This window comes from Garra rufa, chromosome 2 (assembly GCF_049309525.1).
Source record: "Garra rufa chromosome 2, GarRuf1.0, whole genome shotgun sequence".
Lineage (NCBI taxonomy): Eukaryota > Metazoa > Chordata > Actinopteri > Cypriniformes > Cyprinidae > Garra > Garra rufa.
The window spans coordinates 52,470,089-52,488,275 of record NC_133362.1 but is presented as its reverse complement, the minus strand read 5'-3'; the positions used below and the strand labels follow the sequence as shown (position 1 = coordinate 52,488,275).

General features: G+C 39.5%; 1 protein-coding gene, 6 non-coding genes and 1 pseudogene across 7 annotated transcripts; 7 read left to right on the top strand and 1 right to left on the bottom strand.

Moving 5' to 3' along the window:
* The first annotated feature begins 563 nt into the window (after positions 1–563).
* LOC141327836 (5S ribosomal RNA) lies at positions 564–682 on the top strand. Its single transcript, XR_012355109.1, has one exon. It is a non-coding gene; the product is annotated as a 5S ribosomal RNA (ribosomal RNA).
* An 84-nt stretch (positions 683–766) lies between these two features.
* On the top strand, positions 767–889 carry LOC141326920 (5S ribosomal RNA; annotated as a pseudogene).
* Positions 890–5,880: 4,991 nt separating this feature from the next.
* Positions 5,881–5,999, top strand: LOC141327824 (5S ribosomal RNA). Its single transcript, XR_012355097.1, has one exon. It is a non-coding gene; the product is annotated as a 5S ribosomal RNA (ribosomal RNA).
* Positions 6,000–6,083: 84 nt separating this feature from the next.
* LOC141326824 (5S ribosomal RNA) lies at positions 6,084–6,202 on the top strand. Its single transcript, XR_012354171.1, has one exon. It is a non-coding gene; the product is annotated as a 5S ribosomal RNA (ribosomal RNA).
* Positions 6,203–6,286: 84 nt separating this feature from the next.
* Positions 6,287–6,405, top strand: LOC141326862 (5S ribosomal RNA). Its single transcript, XR_012354208.1, has one exon. It is a non-coding gene; the product is annotated as a 5S ribosomal RNA (ribosomal RNA).
* A 5,985-nt stretch (positions 6,406–12,390) lies between these two features.
* On the top strand, positions 12,391–12,509 carry LOC141326882 (5S ribosomal RNA). The gene has a single exon (XR_012354227.1). It is a non-coding gene; the product is annotated as a 5S ribosomal RNA (ribosomal RNA).
* An 84-nt stretch (positions 12,510–12,593) lies between these two features.
* Positions 12,594–12,712, top strand: LOC141326739 (5S ribosomal RNA). Its single transcript, XR_012354091.1, has one exon. It is a non-coding gene; the product is annotated as a 5S ribosomal RNA (ribosomal RNA).
* Positions 12,713–15,304: 2,592 nt separating this feature from the next.
* Positions 15,305–16,163, bottom strand: LOC141325983 (uncharacterized). Its single transcript, XM_073834699.1, has one exon. It carries the CDS (start codon positions 16,031–16,033, stop codon positions 15,305–15,307), a length of 729 nt encoding a protein of 242 aa, XP_073690800.1. The 5' UTR covers positions 16,034–16,163.
* Positions 16,164–18,187: the final 2,024 nt, after the last annotated feature.

Below are 18,187 nucleotides of genomic sequence, written 5' to 3'. Positions count from 1 at the left end.
TGACTAGACACATGACAGGAAGCAGGAAGTACAACTGTATAAGAGAGCAGCATGACAAACAAAGGGCAGTCACCAAACTGTTGGATTGAGGAGTTGCTAATTTTAGAGCTCAACTTTCCATTCACCACCTGCAAACTTTGGATTACACTTTCTGTGGATTGTATATACACTGGTGGACACTCACATTGGACTTATCAACACACTGGGATTCTTGGACTGTTTTTAGGGTATGGACAAATGAACTGTATTCTTTTAACAGAGTTGACCTAGATTTATCGTGTTGTTTTAAAGTCTTTTACGTGAACCTTGTAAATACACCAAATCTATTTAAACCAATTTTCTTTTACGTCTCATTCTTTTAACCACTAGTCATCTCTCACAGTTAAATCTGACCCCATTTTAGTCTTGTAACTCGGCTGATAAGGCCGATTGTTACACTTTTATGGGAGACCGCCTGGGAATACCAGGTGCTGTAAGCTTTTGCCTTTTCTTCACTGTTTATATAATATGCTGGCTTTTACGGAGGCTGATCTTTAAATATCCCACTTTTTGAAGCAGCCCTCGCTTATGGCCATACCGCGCTGAGAGCGCCCGATCTCGTCTGATCTCGGAAGCTAAGCAGCGTCGGGCCTGGTTAGTACTTGGATGGGTGACCGCCTGGGAATACCAGGTGCTGTAAGCTTTTGCCTTTTCTTCACTATTTATATAATATGCTGGCTTTTACGGAGGCTGATCTTTAAATAGCCCACATTTTGGAGCAGCCCTCGCTTATGGCCATACCGCGCTGAGACCGCCCGATCTCGTCTGATCTCGGAAGCTAAGCAGCGTCGGGCCTGGTTAGTACTTGGATGGGAGACTGCCTGGGAATGGCCCATGACCCCTCCAAGTCCCTATCCTGGGTCCTGATCACTGTGAAAAAAAAAAAAAGTAAACAGATTGGCAGGAGAGGGGAGGGATATCAATACTAAGTCTTGTTTACCTCTGAAATGGTTTACTGTTCTTTTTTATGTTTTTGTGAATAAGACCAGAATCTCTGACTTTAATGTTTTATTAAGTATAATAAGATGTCTGTCACATAATGTAACAAACATAATGCTTTAATTAAAACAATAAAAAACAAGTAATGTAACAAATGCGTTTGCTCATATCTGTTTGAAGTATGAATGAATGCACTTTACAAATAAACTTGAGACTTTTAGTTACAATGTTTGCAAGATCACTGAAAAAAAAAAATCTAAGAAACTATATTAGGGTACTTGAACAAAGTGTAATTTGCTCATATCTGAGATATTATTCACTCTATTGGCCCCATTCGCCCTGTAGGGAGCATGTAAAATGTACACATAAAAGGGCCTTAATGGAATTTTAGAAAAAGACTTTATCTTTACCTTACTGGTAAGTAATTCAGCCTCTCTTATACTCAATACAGTTTCATGTGACAGTCTTTACCTCTATCAAGTGGACAAATGGGGAAACAGCAGTGAAAGGAATCATATATTTGGAAACATTCTTTTATTTTATTTGTTCAACAATATATATCTACATATCAGAAATAAATAAACAACACAACAACAATAACACAAGTAACAATGTAAACAGAATATAATTAACATTAATTATTATGTAATTTAGCAGAAAATATAGCAAAATAGGAACTAATTTGTTATTATTTACAGGATTCTTATTACAAAATTTATACATGTACACATTAAGCAATATACAATATACGTACTATATACAAGGGGATGAGGTAATGCAGTGCAATAGTATGCAATGTTAAGCAGATATTTACATTCACTAAAAACATCTTTTTTTCCATGAGAAAATAGGTATGTGTTTTATAGATGGTGTATAATGAATCGGTGAATTGGTATAAGAGGCAGATATTGTAGCAAATATGACTTGGGGAATGTGATTTGGGGGATGTAGTTGCAGATGGCGTTGGCTCTCTAGTTGTTATTTTTTTTCTTTTTTAGTTCCTCATCTACTACACTTTTGAAGTGTTCAAAACTGTTGAACACAATACCTTCAAAACCTGAAGTGGTGGACTTCCTAGTTGCTGGACAATAGGTAAATATTCTTTGGCTACTTTCAGCAGCCTTGTCTTTGGAGGGCGTGTACCTCTTGCGCTGCCCACCACACTGGGGTACTTGGCAGGCCCCACAAGGCTTCATGGATTTATGAGGCTTGATTGGTCTGGATGTCAGCGCAGGAGGTGGTGTGAAAGGTATGAACCCTTGACTGCTGGATGCCCCACAGAGCATCATAGATGGTCCCTGTGGCTGTGCAGGAACCACTACCAGGACAGGTGCTGCTGACGCTCTGGGTGGGATGTACGTGGCCACAGGGGGTTTAGGTTGAATGGGCCGGTTCCCAAGCATTTCCACATCAACCCTGCAAAAATAAATCATACATACGATGATGAGTATATCATACATACTTGTCATGGATAGAATATGCATGATATTTATAGGTATTTGACTGCTCAGTATGTATGTATATTGTTATAATGCAAGATTGTGTACCTTGCTGGGCATAGTAATCCCTTGCAGTGAAGCCGGTGTGAGCTCTCCCCAGGTGGTCAGCTGTGTGGAGACCGCTACCTCAGACTCTTCAAGGACAGTCTCTGTAGAAAAAATCAGACAAAATGTATTGAGCACATTGCTTAAGATGTGAATATAATGACAAACACAAGCATTATCACAATAAACAAAGTTTGTTTCTATTTTCCATGTTATCAGATCTTATTTTAGAGAACACAAATTATATTTAATACAAACATTTTAGTATAGAGCTGCTACAAAAAATATAGGCAATAGTGTAAAAAAATATTGTAATATAATAAAAAAATCTAACATATCACATATACAAATTAAATAGATTTTGATATGTGTTATCTAAATGCCAAAAAAAGCATTTAGGCATTAAATCTGTTACACTGAAAAAGGGGCAGCTAGCTTGATAATATACCTCACCCTGCTGAAAATTAAAGTGAAATCCTAAACCTACTGTCGTCATTATCAGTGCCATAAAATGTGTGATATTTCGGCAGTGTATTTAGTCAGTTGTTTGAAATACATCAGTAAGAAAATGTTATATGAATTTCAAAATAGAGTTATGCCGTGTTAAATGTTAATTACCAGCAGCTGCCAACAATTCAGCATCACTGGCATAGTCAGGATCCTGCTGGAACTTAGAAAGGGTAGATTCAGCCTTCTTTCCTTTGTCTTTCCTTGACTCCTGTTCATGCAGAAAATAAAGAAATGATAGAAAAACACATACAGAGTTGTATTGTACCACATAAACACAAGTACTTACACTGTTACCACTTCCTATGTCTAAAGCACAAGCTTTTGTGCAGAGTAAACATTGATGATTTTACTATTGAAGGTGCATTAATATGTGCCTAACTTATTTACACATGCACTACATTTTTTTTTATAAACAAAACAGTAAATATAATTTAATCTCAGTTAACGGGTCAAAGTTACCTCCAAGCGTTTGTCAAGATGAAAGGTGACAGGCGGGAACTCTCTGGCATACTGCAGCAATCGCTCCTTTTGCCACTTTAGGAGATCGTTCTTCTCACCCTTCTGGCAATATTCAGACAGCAGCCATATGACCCAGCCCACATCATTTTCGAGCAGCCACCTGAAAGACTGTCCTGCATATTTGCCGAATGTGACAACTAGCTGGCCTTTCCACATTTCCCCTCCAGCTTTCTTTGCAGCAGCCTCCGCCTTTTCAGAATCCAGACAGCTGGGGTCTACTGCTTTGCTGGGGGCCACTGCCACACTCTTAGCTGCATCCGTACACTGCAGCTTGGCCTCTCCCTGCCTGTACAGACGGATGCATGGGTACAGGTGCTGTTTTTGGTGGCTGCTCAGCTGCTGTTTCAGTGAGAAGCTTTTCCCACACACTTCACACACATATCCCTTTGGACCATGAAGCTGCATGTGCCGAGTCAGGTTGGACTTCACAGAGAAACTACTGCCACATACACTGCACTTGTGTCCCTCCAAATCCATGCTTTTTTATCTGTTGTAATAAAACAGAAACAGATTCAGATTAGTTTCTTCTTTTCAAACTGTACAGGGGATTAAACACTGGAAGACCAGGAGATGCAAAACATGTACACAAGTAACAGTACTGCTATTACTATTACTTAAAGTAGAAGTAAAAAGGTATTTTGTAAAATAATAGTAATTAAAAAAAATACTACACAAGTACTGAGTAATCTTTATGGATGTTATCTGATTTACCTTTTAATGTGATATTTCATATGATTAGCTAAAAGTTCAAAAGGTAATGGTTTTATCATTTTAGACTATATTTTTGCTTGCCTTGTGTTTTCAGTGTTTTAACATGATACTGACTGTTAATGACTTATCAGTTACTATGAGACAAAATAGTTTAGATTAGTGGAGATAGCCGGACAAAACAGGCCTAAACTATTTAAATGTACAGTAAGTAGTCAATTCCAACAGGACAAACTGGCAAGTGACAGTAACGTTAGTGTTACTAGCCACAGGTAAAATCTACCTGTATTTGGATAGTAAGTTAGTCCTAATGTCCAGCCCTGATTGTGTTTGGGTATTTCCAAAGTATTTACTTTTTAGTAAAACATTACAAAGACTATCAAATATTACTGCAGTTTACGATTCATGTTAGTAGTTAGATGGGCGATTATATTTTCGCTATTAATGCTTTTAAAACTTTAAAGTTAATAGCTTTGTAATTACTGCACGTAAATCCATGCAGGAAAAAAACTGTTAGAAAGCATTTCTGGAGCTGGAGAATATACTGGACTTACCTCTTGTTTGTTGTTACCGATCTCACTGTTACCGATCTCAGTCCATTGATGATAGTAGTATTGTTTACGCTTGTCACTCACATGATGCACTTGATCCGGTCCGGCCATCTGATTGGTGGGTTGAGGAAGCAGCCTGCTCAACAGAGTTCAGTGATTGGTTGATAAAGACGCTCAACTTGCTCAACGGCGCTCAATGATTGGTCAATAATTGCTCAGTATAGGGACTTAGAGGAGAGTGCGCCTGGGAATACCAGGTGCTGTAAGCTTTTGCCTTTTCTTCACTATTTATATAATATGCTGGCTTTTAGAAAGACGTGTTTTACCGCTCTATTTATTACAATCATTTAAATGTATTATAGAGTTTTAAGTGTTTTACATGTTTTTTAGGCCATTTTATTACTCTTAACATTTTAAGTGTATGTGTCTTTAATAAATGGATGGTTGGCCTGTCATGTGACTAGACACATGACAGGAAGCAGGAAGTACAACTGTATAAGAGAGCAGCATGACAAACAAAGGGCAGTCACCAAACTGTTGGATTGAGGAGTTGCTAATTTTAGAGCTCAACTTTCCATTCACCACCTGCAAACTTTGGATTACACTTTCTGTGGATTATATATACACTGGTGGACACTCACATTGGACTTATCAACACACTGGGATTCTTGGACTGTTTTTAGGGTATGGACAAATGAACTGTATTCTTTTAACAGAGTTTACCTGTTTTTAGGGTATGGACAAATGAACTGTATTCTTTTAACAGAGTTGACCTAGTTTTATCGTGTTGTTTTAAAGTCTTTTATGTGAACCTTGTAAATACACCAAATCTATTTAAACCAATTTTCTTTTATGTCTCATTCTTTTAACCACTAGTCATCTCTCACAGTTAAATCTAACCCCATTTTAGTCTTGTAACTCGGCTGATAAGGCCGATTGTTACACTTTTATGGGAGACCGCCTGGGAATACCAGGTGCTGTAAGCTTTTGCCTTTTCTTCACTATTTATATAATATGCTGGCTTTTACGGAGGCTGATCTTTAAATATCCCACTTTTTGAAGCAGCCCTCGCTTATGGCCATACCGCGCTGAGAGCGCCCGATCTCGTCTGATCTCGGAAGCTAAGCAGCGTCGGGCCTGGTTAGTACTTGGATGGGTGACCGCCTGGGAATACCAGGTGCTGTAAGCTTTTGCCTTTTCTTCACTATTTATATAATATGCTGGCTTTTACGGAGGCTGATCTTTAAATAGCCCACATTTTGGAGCAGCCCTCGCTTATGGCCATACCGCGCTGAGACCGCCCGATCTCGTCTGATCTCGGAAGCTAAGCAGCGTTGGGCCTGGTTATTACTTCGATGGGAGACCGCCTGGGAATACCAGGTGCTGTAAGCTTTTGCCTTTTCTTCACTATTTATATAATATGCTGGCTTTTACGGAGGCTGATCTTTAAATAGCCCACATTTTGGAGCAGCCCTCGCTTATGGCCATACCGCGCTGAGACCGCCCGATCTCGTCTGATCTCGGAAGCTAAGCAGCGTTGGGCCTGGTTATTACTTGGATGGGAGACTGCCTGGGAATACCAGGTGCTGTAAGCTTTTGCCTTTTCTTCACTATTTATATAATATGCTGGCTTTTAGAAAGACGTGTTTTACCGCTGTGGTACTTTTCAGTTTGCATATGTTTTATATATTTTCCATTGCATAAGAAGGCTTTAATGATTAAACTATAGAGTGCTAATTACTGTGAAACTGTCCAAAAGGGTTAAATGAAAAATTATGTGTGAAGTGCTGCAGACTGCTGAAAATAGAGCTTCCTCTTATGATCTGCATAGATACTTTTGAAAGTCTAACAGGATGTATGAGCAAGAAACTTCTGCTTTAGGACACCAGCAGAAGATGCACGGAAGAGTGATGACTGATATAAGGGTGTTTCTCTGAAAAGAGAATTCAGAAGAACTCGGAAGCACACAGAGTTCTTCTCCAGCGCTGTTGTTACTCTTGATTTCTCCTATTTGCTGAGCTTGAATAAAACTTTTAAACTTTGATAGATTGACTCCTGAACCATTTTTGAACACGCAGAGGACTATTTGAAAGTCCAACACCGCTCTATTTATTACAATCATTTAAATGTATTATAGAGTTTTAAGTGTTTTACATGTTTTTTAGGCCATTTTATTACTCTTAACATTTTAAGTGTATGTGTCTTTAATAAATGGATGGTTGGCCTGTCATGTGACTAGACACATGACAGGAAGCAGGAAGTACAACTGTATAAGAGAGCAGCATGACAAACAAAGGGCAGTCACCAAACTGTTGGATTGAGGAGTTGCTAATTTTAGAGCTCAACTTTCCATTCACCACCTGCAAACTTTGGATTACACTTTCTGTGGATTGTATATACACTGGTGGACACTCACATTGGACTTATCAACACACTGGGATTCTTGGACTGTTTTTAGGGTATGGACAAATGAACTGTATTCTTTTAACAGAGTTTACCTGTTTTTAGGGTATGGACAAATGAACTGTATTCTTTTAACAGAGTTGACCTAGTTTTATCGTGTTGTTTTAAAGTCTTTTATCTGAACCTTGTAAATACACCAAATCTATTTAAACCAATTTTCTTTTTCTTTTTTTTTTCACTTTAATTTTTATTGAGAATTTTTGCTTTACAAAGTGCAACAACTCAATCAAAATAGAACTACAACAAATAAAAAAAAAAAAAAAAACATAAAAAAACACACATGGGAGTTACTTTCAAATCAATCTGTCCATATTCCATTTTTTTTTTCCTCAATCAAGTTTTTTGTTTTGTCGTTGTTCAGTCATAAATATTGTCCATCTCAACCATTTCTCTTTGAACTGAGCTTCCTGTAGCCTTAAGCGGTGTATCATTTTTTCCATTGTGTAGATATCCTCTACCAGGTGAGTCCATTGCTCTTATGTAGGGATTTCTTCCCTTCCCCATTTCTTCGTGATAGCTTTCTTAGCTGCTGTTAGTAATATTTTTACCAGGTATCTGTCCTTCGTTCTTACATTTTCTTCACATAGGTTACACAAATACAATACTGTACAAGACATTGGAATCTTATATCCAAGTATTTTCAACAATGCATCGTGTAACATTTTCCAAAACCGCCTGATTTTATCACATTTCCAGAAAATGTGCGAGTGATCCACGTTCATTATTCCACAGTCTCTCCAACAAGGCATATTTTTATTCAACTGTTTACTCTTGACTTTGGGTGAAATAAAAAAACGAATCAGATTTTTCCAGGAGAACTCCCTCCAGATCCGTGAATTAGTGGATGTGTGGTGTATTTTCCACATGTTTAGCCACTCTTCATCTGTGATTTTTATCTTAAATTCTGATTCCCATTTTTCTTTTATGTATTTAGTTGAGTGTTTATTTGATATTAATTTTTTATATAACCCAGAAACAATTCTAACTTTGTTTTCTTTGTATGTATTGATTATGAGTTGGATCACACCATTCACTTCTCTGGAGGGGTCCATCTTGATCTCTTTCAAAAAGTAATCTCTAAGTTGTAGGTACCTATAGAATTCCTGTTTATCCAGATCAAATTTTTCTTTTATATTTTGGAAACTCTCCAGCTGCCCATTCTTCACTAGTACACACCACGCTGTGATTCCCTTGGCAGTCCACCACTTAAACCCATTATCGTATCTAGCTGGTTTGAATTTGCTATCATATGCTACCCATTTTAATGAATTAGCATCTTTTTGAATCTTATATTTTTTTATTATGCTGAACCATAATTTTAGTGTAAACATCGTTATTGGGTTTATTTGGTTTTTAATCTCCTTGTATGTGTCTTCATCTCCTATAATACTCTGTACTGGGTATCCACCAAGCTGTATTTCCAACTCTTTCCACTTTGCAGTGTAATCTGGTTTGCACCATCCAACAACATACCTCAGCTGGGCTGCATGAAAGTATGTTTTCAAATTGGGAAGTCCCATCCCACCTTCTTCTTTTGGCAGCTGGAGAGTCTCCAATCTTATTCTAGGTCTTTTTCCACCCCAAACAAACCTTGAAATTATTCTATTCCAGCTCATAAACTGAGACTGCGGGACCTCTACTGGTAGGGATTGGAACAGGTACAAAAGCCTTGGTAAAACATTCATCCTGATTATCTGAATCCGTGAGCTGAGATCTAGTGTTAGTGTAGACCATCTTTCAATATCTTTTTGTATTTCCTGATTTATCTTACCATAGTTTGATTCATATAATTTAGATAATCCTTTTGTGATTGTGACCCCCAAATATTCAATTCCCTTAAGTTTCCAATTAAGTTTAAATAATTCTTGGATCTCTTTTGGTGGACTATAGTTAAGCGCTAATATTTGTGTCTTTGCAACATTTATTTTATATCCTGATAAGTGTCCAAATGTTTCCAAAAGTTTCATCAATGCAGGTAATGATTCACTTGGGCGTTTGAGGTAGGTTATGACGTCATCTGCGAAAAGTCCTATTTTTTGTTCTACATCATTTACCACCACTCCTTTAATCTCTTGTTCCTGTCTTATAGCCTGCGCAAGCGGCTCTATAAAAAGGGCAAACAGAGTGGGTGATAGGCAGCATCCTTGCCTCGTTGATCTCTGTAATCTAATCTTGTCTGTCAGGCTCCCATTGACTTTAATTCTTGCAGTTGGTTGTTGATAGAGTGTCTTTATGCACTGTATTGATTTATTACTAAAACCAAATCTCTCTAACACTTTATATAAAAATTTCCAATTGACACAATCGAAAGCTTTCTCTGCGTCAATACTTACTAATACAGTGCTCTTTTTGTCTTTTCTTGCTTGTTCCACTACGTGTAGTGTTCTTCTAATGTTGTCATGTGTCTGGCGTCCTCTTATAAATCCCGTTTGATCTTCCTCTATTATTTCTGGTATAAAGGAGTTCAGTCGTTTAGAAATTATTGTTGTATATATTTTATAGTCAACATTTAATATTGAGATTGGTCTATAGCTTGCACAGTGTTCTTTGTCCTTTCCTTGTTTCGGAATGACTGTAATTATTGCCTCAGCCCATGATGGAGGTATTTTATTGTTTTGGAGAGTCCAATTGAAAGAGGCAAGGAGCAGTGGTGACAGCTCTTCTCTAAACATCCTATACCACTCTGCTGGGTATCCATCACTTCCCGGTGATTTATTGTTTTTCAATGTATTTATTGCATCTTTTACCTCCCCCAGTGTAATCTCTGCTGTTAATTTATCATTTTGCGTACGTCATTGTTATTTTCTTCTATGTATCTTTCGATTTCCGTTTTTACCTTCTTCCTTGTTTGATCATTATTCATAATTCCCAGATTAAGTCTCCATACTGTATGACGTCTTCTATTGTTTAAGTTTATTGTTAAATAGAGTGGGTTATGGTCTGACACATCTGCGCCCCCTATCCTGCATTCTCGTACCATATGGTTATCTTCTACATTCATAAAAAAGTAATCTATCCTTGAATGGACTTTATGTGCTGCTGAGTAATGCGTGAAGTCTTTTTCCAGGGGGTGTAGATTCCTCCATACATCAATCATCCCCATCTCTTCCAAGGTTATGTTTATGAATCTTGTCAAATGCATTTTATTCTTTTTGAGACTAGTTGTATCTATTTTGTGGTCTCTAATTACATTTAGGTCTCTCCCACAGACCAAAATACCTCCTGTTTCTGCTACGATGTCATCAAATAGACATTTAAAAAAGGGTTTGTCACTTTCCGGAGGTGCATATATGTTTACTAGTGTTACTAGTTCATTCTCTACTCTTCCTTTTACTATAACGTATCTTCCTTCCTTATCCCTGCATTCCTTCTCAAGGTCAAACTTAGTTGTATTTGAAATCAGTATCACTACTCCTCTTCTACATCCTCCTTTAAATGAACTATGGTATAGGTTCCTGTAGCCATATTTTTTAAGTTTATTATGTTCTGATTGTGACAGGTGGGTCTCCTGAAGAAAAATTATTTGTGCTTTTTCTTTTTTAAGTTTTGTCATGACCTTTTGTCTTTTAATTGGACTATTAAGACCATTTACATTCAACGACATTATTTTGATATAATTAGTCATAATTTTGTTTTGCTATTATTTGTAAGTATACTCCCATACATTTCTGAACAAAACATTCATGAACAGTAAATATAACATCATGAACCCAAACAATTGTGACTTCAGACAGTGGGGTAAACTGTGCCCCGAGTCCCCGTTGGTGGGTGAAGGGGAAATCCCCATCTCTCATGGGGGCCCCTTCCTAGACTTGATTAGTTCCTAATTGAACTCTATAAGGTCTAGATGTGTCCAACTATAGAAAAGAAAACTAAACCTCTCCTGGTCGGATATGAATATTATCAGTGTTGAAGTCTATGTTTTACTGCTACCTTTCTCCAGTGTGTGTTCATGTTTTCCTGTGGTATTCCTGTAGCTTCTCTCTGGCACGGTGCGCTGCTTCACGTGTCGTATCCTTTCCTCTGACGCGTTGCCATTCCGGTGTTACTCGTGTCTTCTCCCTCACCGCCGGTGTGCTGTCATCGCCCGGTGGGTCCGTGATGATTCCCCTCTCTCTCATAGCCCGCGCGGCTTCCCCGGCGCTGTCGTATGTTTTCACTCCGTTGCTCCAGTGTATCCGTATTCTAGTCAGCGGCGTCTGGAAACGTATTTGTTTTTCTTTGAGCACCTTTTTAATGCCCACATATGACCTCCGTTTCTGGACGACTTCAGCAGGATAATCGTGATCAAAAAAGATCTGCTTATTTCCTACTTGTATTTTTTTCTTCCATGCCGTCTTCAGGATCATTTCTTTTGTCTCAAACTTGAGGAAGTTGACTATTATGGACCTGGGTGGTGCATTCGGGCTTGGTTTCTGTGCGAGAGCGCGGTGTGCTCTTTGGATGTGGAGCTCCGTTCCTTCAGGTAGCTGCAGCTCTGTTTTTAGCAGCTGGTCTATGTACTTGTTAGTGGAGTTCTCCTCCGTCTCCTCAGGCACGCCGAAGATACGGATATTGTTCCTTCTTGATCTCCCCTCGAGGTCGGTTATCTTTTCTTGCATCTGGCGTGTCTGCTCCTGCATTTCCATCATCACTTCTCCCGCGTCTATTTTCCACTCTTCCAGCTCTGCTATGCGCTCCTGGGCCTCGGCCATAGTCGCCTTCTGTGTCTGTAGCTCGTTTTTATTATCTGTTAGCTTGCGCTCGATTTCTTGTTGAAGAGTGGTGATTTCTTCTTTCATTTCTTTTTTCAACTCGTCTTTTAGCGTGTTCAGTTCGTGTCGTATCTCTTGTTTAAGGTCTTTTATATCTTTGCTAATTGTAGCCAGCCCGACTCGCAGTGTAAACCAATTTTCTTTTATGTCTCATTCTTTTAACCACTAGTCATCTCTCACAGTTAAATCTTACCCCATTTTAGTCTTGTAACTCGGCTGATAAGGCCGATTGTTACACTTTTATGGGAGACCGCCTGGGAATACCAGGTGCTGTAAGCTTTTGCCTTTTCTTCACTATTTGTATAATATGCTGGCTTTTACGGAGGCTGATCTTTAAATAGCCCACTTTTTGGAGCAGCCCTCGCTTATGGCCATACCACGCTGAGAGCTCCCGATCTCGTCTGATCTCGGAAGCTAAACCTTGTCGGGCCTGGTTAGTACTTGGATGGGAGACCGCCTGGGAATACCAGGTGCTGTAAGCTTTTGCCTTTTCTTCACTATTTATATAATATGCTGGCTTTTACGGAGGCTGATCTTTAAATAGCCCACATTTTGGAACAGCCCTCACTTATGGCCATACTGCGCTGAGAGCGCCCGATCTCGTCTGATCTCGGAAGCTAAGCAGCGTCGGGCCTGGTTAGTACTTGGATGGGAGACCGCCTGGGAATACCAGGTGCTGTAAGCTTTTGCCTTTTCTTCACTATTTATATAATATGCTGGCTTTTACGGAGGCTGATCTTTAAATAGCCCACATTTTGGAGCAGCCCTCGCTTATGGCCATACCGCGCTGAGAGCGCCCGATCTCGTCTGATCTCGGAAGCTATGCAGCGTCGGGCCTGGTTAGTACTTGGATGGTAGCAATATTTCTATGAATAAATGTCTGACACAGACCCCTCCCCTATCAGCCAATCACTGTATGCATGGTTAGTGAGCAGGCTGACATCATCCATAGTAACGAGGTCAACCCCGCCCTTACTCTTAGCTTAAGATTTCTCTCTACTGCTTAGTAAAAGTTTGTCTCAGCAGCTTTGTTAATAGAGAAAACTCTTAGCTAAAAACTTTTACTGCTATTTAGGAGAACTCTTAGTGCTAAGATAAAATGTTTTGTGAATACGGGCCCAGTATAGGATTCCCTTATGCTGCGTTCACACCAAACGCGAATATGCGTCTGGCACGAGTGATTTCAATGTTAAGTCAATGGTAAGACGCGTTTACGCGCATCTGGAGTTCTCGCACGAATTGTGCTTTTTGTGAATCACGCGTTTGACGCAAATTTGCGTCTACCGCCTGAGTTGAAAAATCTGAACTTCTCCGTCAATTCGCGCTGCGTTAACCAATCAGGAGCCTGCTTGATGCTGTGGCGGCAGGCCTGCCCGAGTCACTCATTCAAATATGAAACATGAATACTAAATACCTAGTGCGGTTCTAATGCACAAACAAAGCAAGTTTTTTATCACATATATGACACATATTAATTTTGTATTGAATGCTATTTATTCCACATCTAAATATTAATTATATGAAACATTATTATAGTGTAGTGTGTCTACACTATAATAACAGAACAATAATAACTATAATAGTGTGTATACTTTAGTGTGTCTGGACAGTGTTGTGTCAGGAAAATAAAGAAATCACAGGACAGGTTAAATACTTTTGGAGGCTGGCTCCATTTATCATCAAAAAAAAATAAAATAACAGATTTTACAGTAATAAGATGAACAAAGAAATGGCACAGACCTATAGAATTATTATACATCAAAGGAGGAATGACATAAACGAGTAGTTCACTTTTAAAATGAAAGTTCCACCGCTCCTGAAATCCCCTCGCTCCGATGCGGGACAGCAGGTCATCGAACTGGGTGCGGGACAGGCGGAAGTACCGCTGAAAGCGGCCGTCATCCAGGCGCAGCTCCTGGAGCAAGTGATGAAACTCACCGAACGCCTCTGAAGGGTCTGGTGGACCCAAATACGGCGACGACGATCCCTACGCCGCTGTTCTGCTCTCCAGAGCAAATACAGAGCGGTGACTCTCTCGATAAATGACCGATCAACAACAGACATCTTGTAAATAGGTGGCCGCCAACGGGGTTTGAAACTTTGTGCAGTGTCGGGGGTGCTTGCAGGACTGTATGTTTGTAGAGTAATTTACAGCAACTTCAAATGTGGCTCAACCAATCAGAATCAAGGACCAGAATTGCTGTTTTTTAAATTTTAGTTGAAACACTTTCCACATTGAGGAGATCTTTAGGCTTCTCTCTATTGTGAATTTTTTTTATGTGCTTACTAGTGATGCGCGGGTCGGGGTTTTTTTCAACCCGCGGGTCCCGCAATTATTAAATTATTTGGCCCGCCCCAGCCCGCCCCGCAGTACTGTGTCTATTTTTACAACCCGCCCCGCCCCGCACCCGCGACAATTAAATAGACATACTATGCATTGTAATGCAAATGAAAACCGAAAGTGCTTTTCGCCCTTTAAACTGGCAACAATACTGTACGATTATGAATATGAACCATAAATCAAATCATATTAATAACAAGATAATCAGTGGTGTAACGTTAGTGGTGCCGGAAGAAATGTGGGTATATATGCTTCATTTATGAATATCGGTTTGAACTTTCTATTTGAACGCATTCGTTTACTGGATCCTTGGACTGAAAGGTTTAAAGGTTCACTGGTTTAAGGAAGTTCTGATCATGAAAATCTGCTTCTTTTTATTTGTAAGATATTGTGTTCGTTATTATGTACTGTTTAAAATGACTAGGGTGCAGGACGCAGCGGGCGCAATACATTTCAAAGCAAGCCGGCGCCACAGTCCTGACTACATCATTGCTGTCTTTATTGTGTGTTTTTAGCGAATATTTACATTCATTCACATATGACTGGATGTGGTTGACTGTCATGATTTTGGCTAATGCAGGATAATGCGCATCAGAGGAGATTTAAATACGCATAGCACCAGGCCAGCAGAGCTGAATGTGAGTTCGCTTGATGCGCTTGTGGCTGGCAGCGGGAGCTGCTTGGCGCTTTCGTGACGTGACGTGTTGATAACCTTATTAAAGAACTTAATAAAATATGAAAATAGATATTCCCAAATATGTAATATAGGCTATAGGGGATTGCACGCAACATACATTGATTTTTTTAAATTTTATTTTGTTTTTAATGACCCGCCCCAACCCGCCCCGCAAATAAAGTGACAGTTTCTTTACCCGCCCCAACCCGACCCGCGGGTTACCCGCGGGGCCCGCGGGTTATGAGACGACCCGCGCATCACTAGTGCCTACCAAGGTTTTCTTGTAGACTAAAACTCTTTCCACACTGTTTGCACGTGTGAGGCTTCTCTCCAGTGTGAACATTCATGTGCTTGTCAAGGCTTTGTTTTCTACTGAAACTCTTTCCACACTGACAGCATGTGTAAGGCTTCTCTCCAGTGTGAACTCTTATGTGCCTATTAAGGCCTCCTTTTCTACTGAAACTCTTTCCACATTGTTTGCATGAGTAAGGCTTCTCTCCATTGTGAACGTTCATGTGCCTATTAAGGCTTCCTTTTCTACTGAAACTCTTTCCACACTGACAGCATATGTGAGGCTTCTCTCCAGTGTGAACTCTCATGTGCATATAAAGGCTTCCTCTTTGAGTGAAACTCTTTCCACATTGTTTGCATGAGTAAGGCTTCTCTCCAGTGTGAACATTCATGTGCCTATTAAGGCTTCCTTTTCTACTGAAACTCTTTCCACACTGTTGGCAGGTAAAACGGCTCTCTAAAGTGTGAATTCGCCTGTGGGCGTAAAGCATTCGTTTTTGATTGAAACTTTTCCCACACAGACGACAGGTGAAGGGTTTCTTTCCAGTGTGAACTTTCATGTGGCAATTAAGTTTAAGCTTTCTTTTGAAACTTTTCCCACACTGTTTGCAGATAAAAGGCTTCTCTCCAGTGTGAATTTTAATGTCTTCTTGTCGATTGAAACTTTTTCCACAATTAAAGCAAGTGAAATAACTCATAGTTTCTGTCTTTTGAGCTCTTTTTTGTTCAGAAGTTTTTTCAGACTGTAAGGAACAAAAAAAATATTCTCCAGTTATGAAATCATAAAGATTCTCAAACTGATCTTTTTCTTCAGTTTCATTCAGTACTTCTCTCTCCTCTTTCACAGATGTTAGGTCTAAGGAGGAAAAACAAAGAGATAAAAGTTAATCCCAGTTTAATGACACAAAACAATTAACATCAAAACATGTAGATATGTAATGCAAGTTTGCTAGATCCTATACCAGGGCGTCCAAACCTGATCCTGGTCGGCCGGTATTCTACAGAGTTTAAGCCGGCCATTATACAATTAATAAAAAAAAAACTAGATCATCTAATGACAAAGTTTAGGAAATCTAGATATAGATTGACCTCAATTCTTGCAATTTTTATGTAAGAATTCACTGTAATAATTCAACAAATAAATTCAACAAATTTAGAGAGAGATGAGGAAAAAATTAAAAGGGGGCAAGATGAAAATCCATCACACAATATTTCCTTCTGACATTTTATTAAAGGTCCCATATTGTCAAAACTGAAATTTCCTGGCTTTCTTCATGATAAATAAGGTCTATGGTTTATGTAACTACCATATAAGTTTCAAAGCAGTCAACCCACAGTAAATTGCACACAGCCTGCATAAAGTAGCTGTGCCTTTTCACAAGGCGCTGTGACTTCCGTAAAAATGTGACGTCGATCTACTCAGTCACCGCCTTAAGTCATCACCCCGAGCACCAACCACCGTCCCACCCTCCTTTTGGCCAACCCCTGACAACATTACGTCCATTCTATTGCTAAGCAACAACAATACGAAAACAAGTCGAGAAAACGCTGTTCAGTCCATGGTTGTCAGAAAAACTACATTAATACATAGGCTTCCGAACAACGTTAATATAAAAGACCAGTGGAACGTCAGCTTAAGCCTCTTTCATACAGCGATTCTGGAAAATACACTGATAATGTGTCCCATGATTTGTTCAGTAATTGTTTGATTTGGTCCATTCACACAGTTGTTTTCCGGAATCTGTGCAAGCTTTACACACAACCAGCAACATTTGGATGTGAGATATAAAGGTCCTTTTCAAAAAATTAGCATATTGTAATAAAGTTCATTATTTTCTGTAATGTACTGATAAACATTAGACTTTCATATATTTTAGATTCATTACACACAACTGAAGTAGTTCAAGCTTTTTATTGTTTTAAATATTGATGATTTTGGCATACACCTCATGAAAACCCAAAATTCCTATCTCAAAAAATTAGCATATCATGAAAAGTTTCTCTAAATGAGCTATTAACCTAATCATCTAAATCAACTAATTAACTCTAAACACCTGCAAAAGATTCCTGAGGCTTTTAAAAACTCCCAGCCTGGTTCATTACTCAAAACCGCAATCATGGGTAAGACTGCTGACCTGACTGCTGTCCAGAAGGCCATCATTGACACCCTCAAGCAAGAGGGTAAGACACAGAAAGAAATTTCTGAACGAATAGGCTGTTCCCAGAGTGCTGTATCAAGGCACCTCAGTGGGAAGTCTGTGGGAAGGAAAAAGTGTGGCAGAAAACGCTGCACAACGAGAAGAGGTGACCGGACCCTGAGGAAGATTGTGGAGAAGGACCGATTCCAGACCTTGGGGGACCTGCGGAAGCAGTTGGCTGAGTCTGGAGTAGAAACATCCAGAGCCACCGTGTACAGGCGCCAGGTCAAGCCACTTTTGAACCAGAAACAGCGGCAGAAGCGCCTGACCTGGGCTACAGAGAAGCAGCAATGGACTGTTGCTCAGTGGACCAAAGTATTTTTTTCGGATGAAAGAAAATTTTGGATGTCATTCGGAAATCAAGGTGCCAGAGTCTGGAGGAAGACTGGGGAGAGAGAAATGCCAAAATGCCTGAAGTCCAGTGTCAAGTACCCACAGTCAGTGATGGTCTGGGGTGCCATGTCAGCTGCTGGTGTTGGTCCACTGTGTTTATCAAGGACAGGGTCAATGCAGCTAGCTATCAGGAGATTTTGGAGCTTCATGCTTCCATCTGCTGAAAAGCTTAATGGAGATGAAGATTTCATTTTTCAGCACGACCTGGCACCTGCTCACAGTGCCAAAACCACTAGTAAATGGTTTACTGACCATGGTATT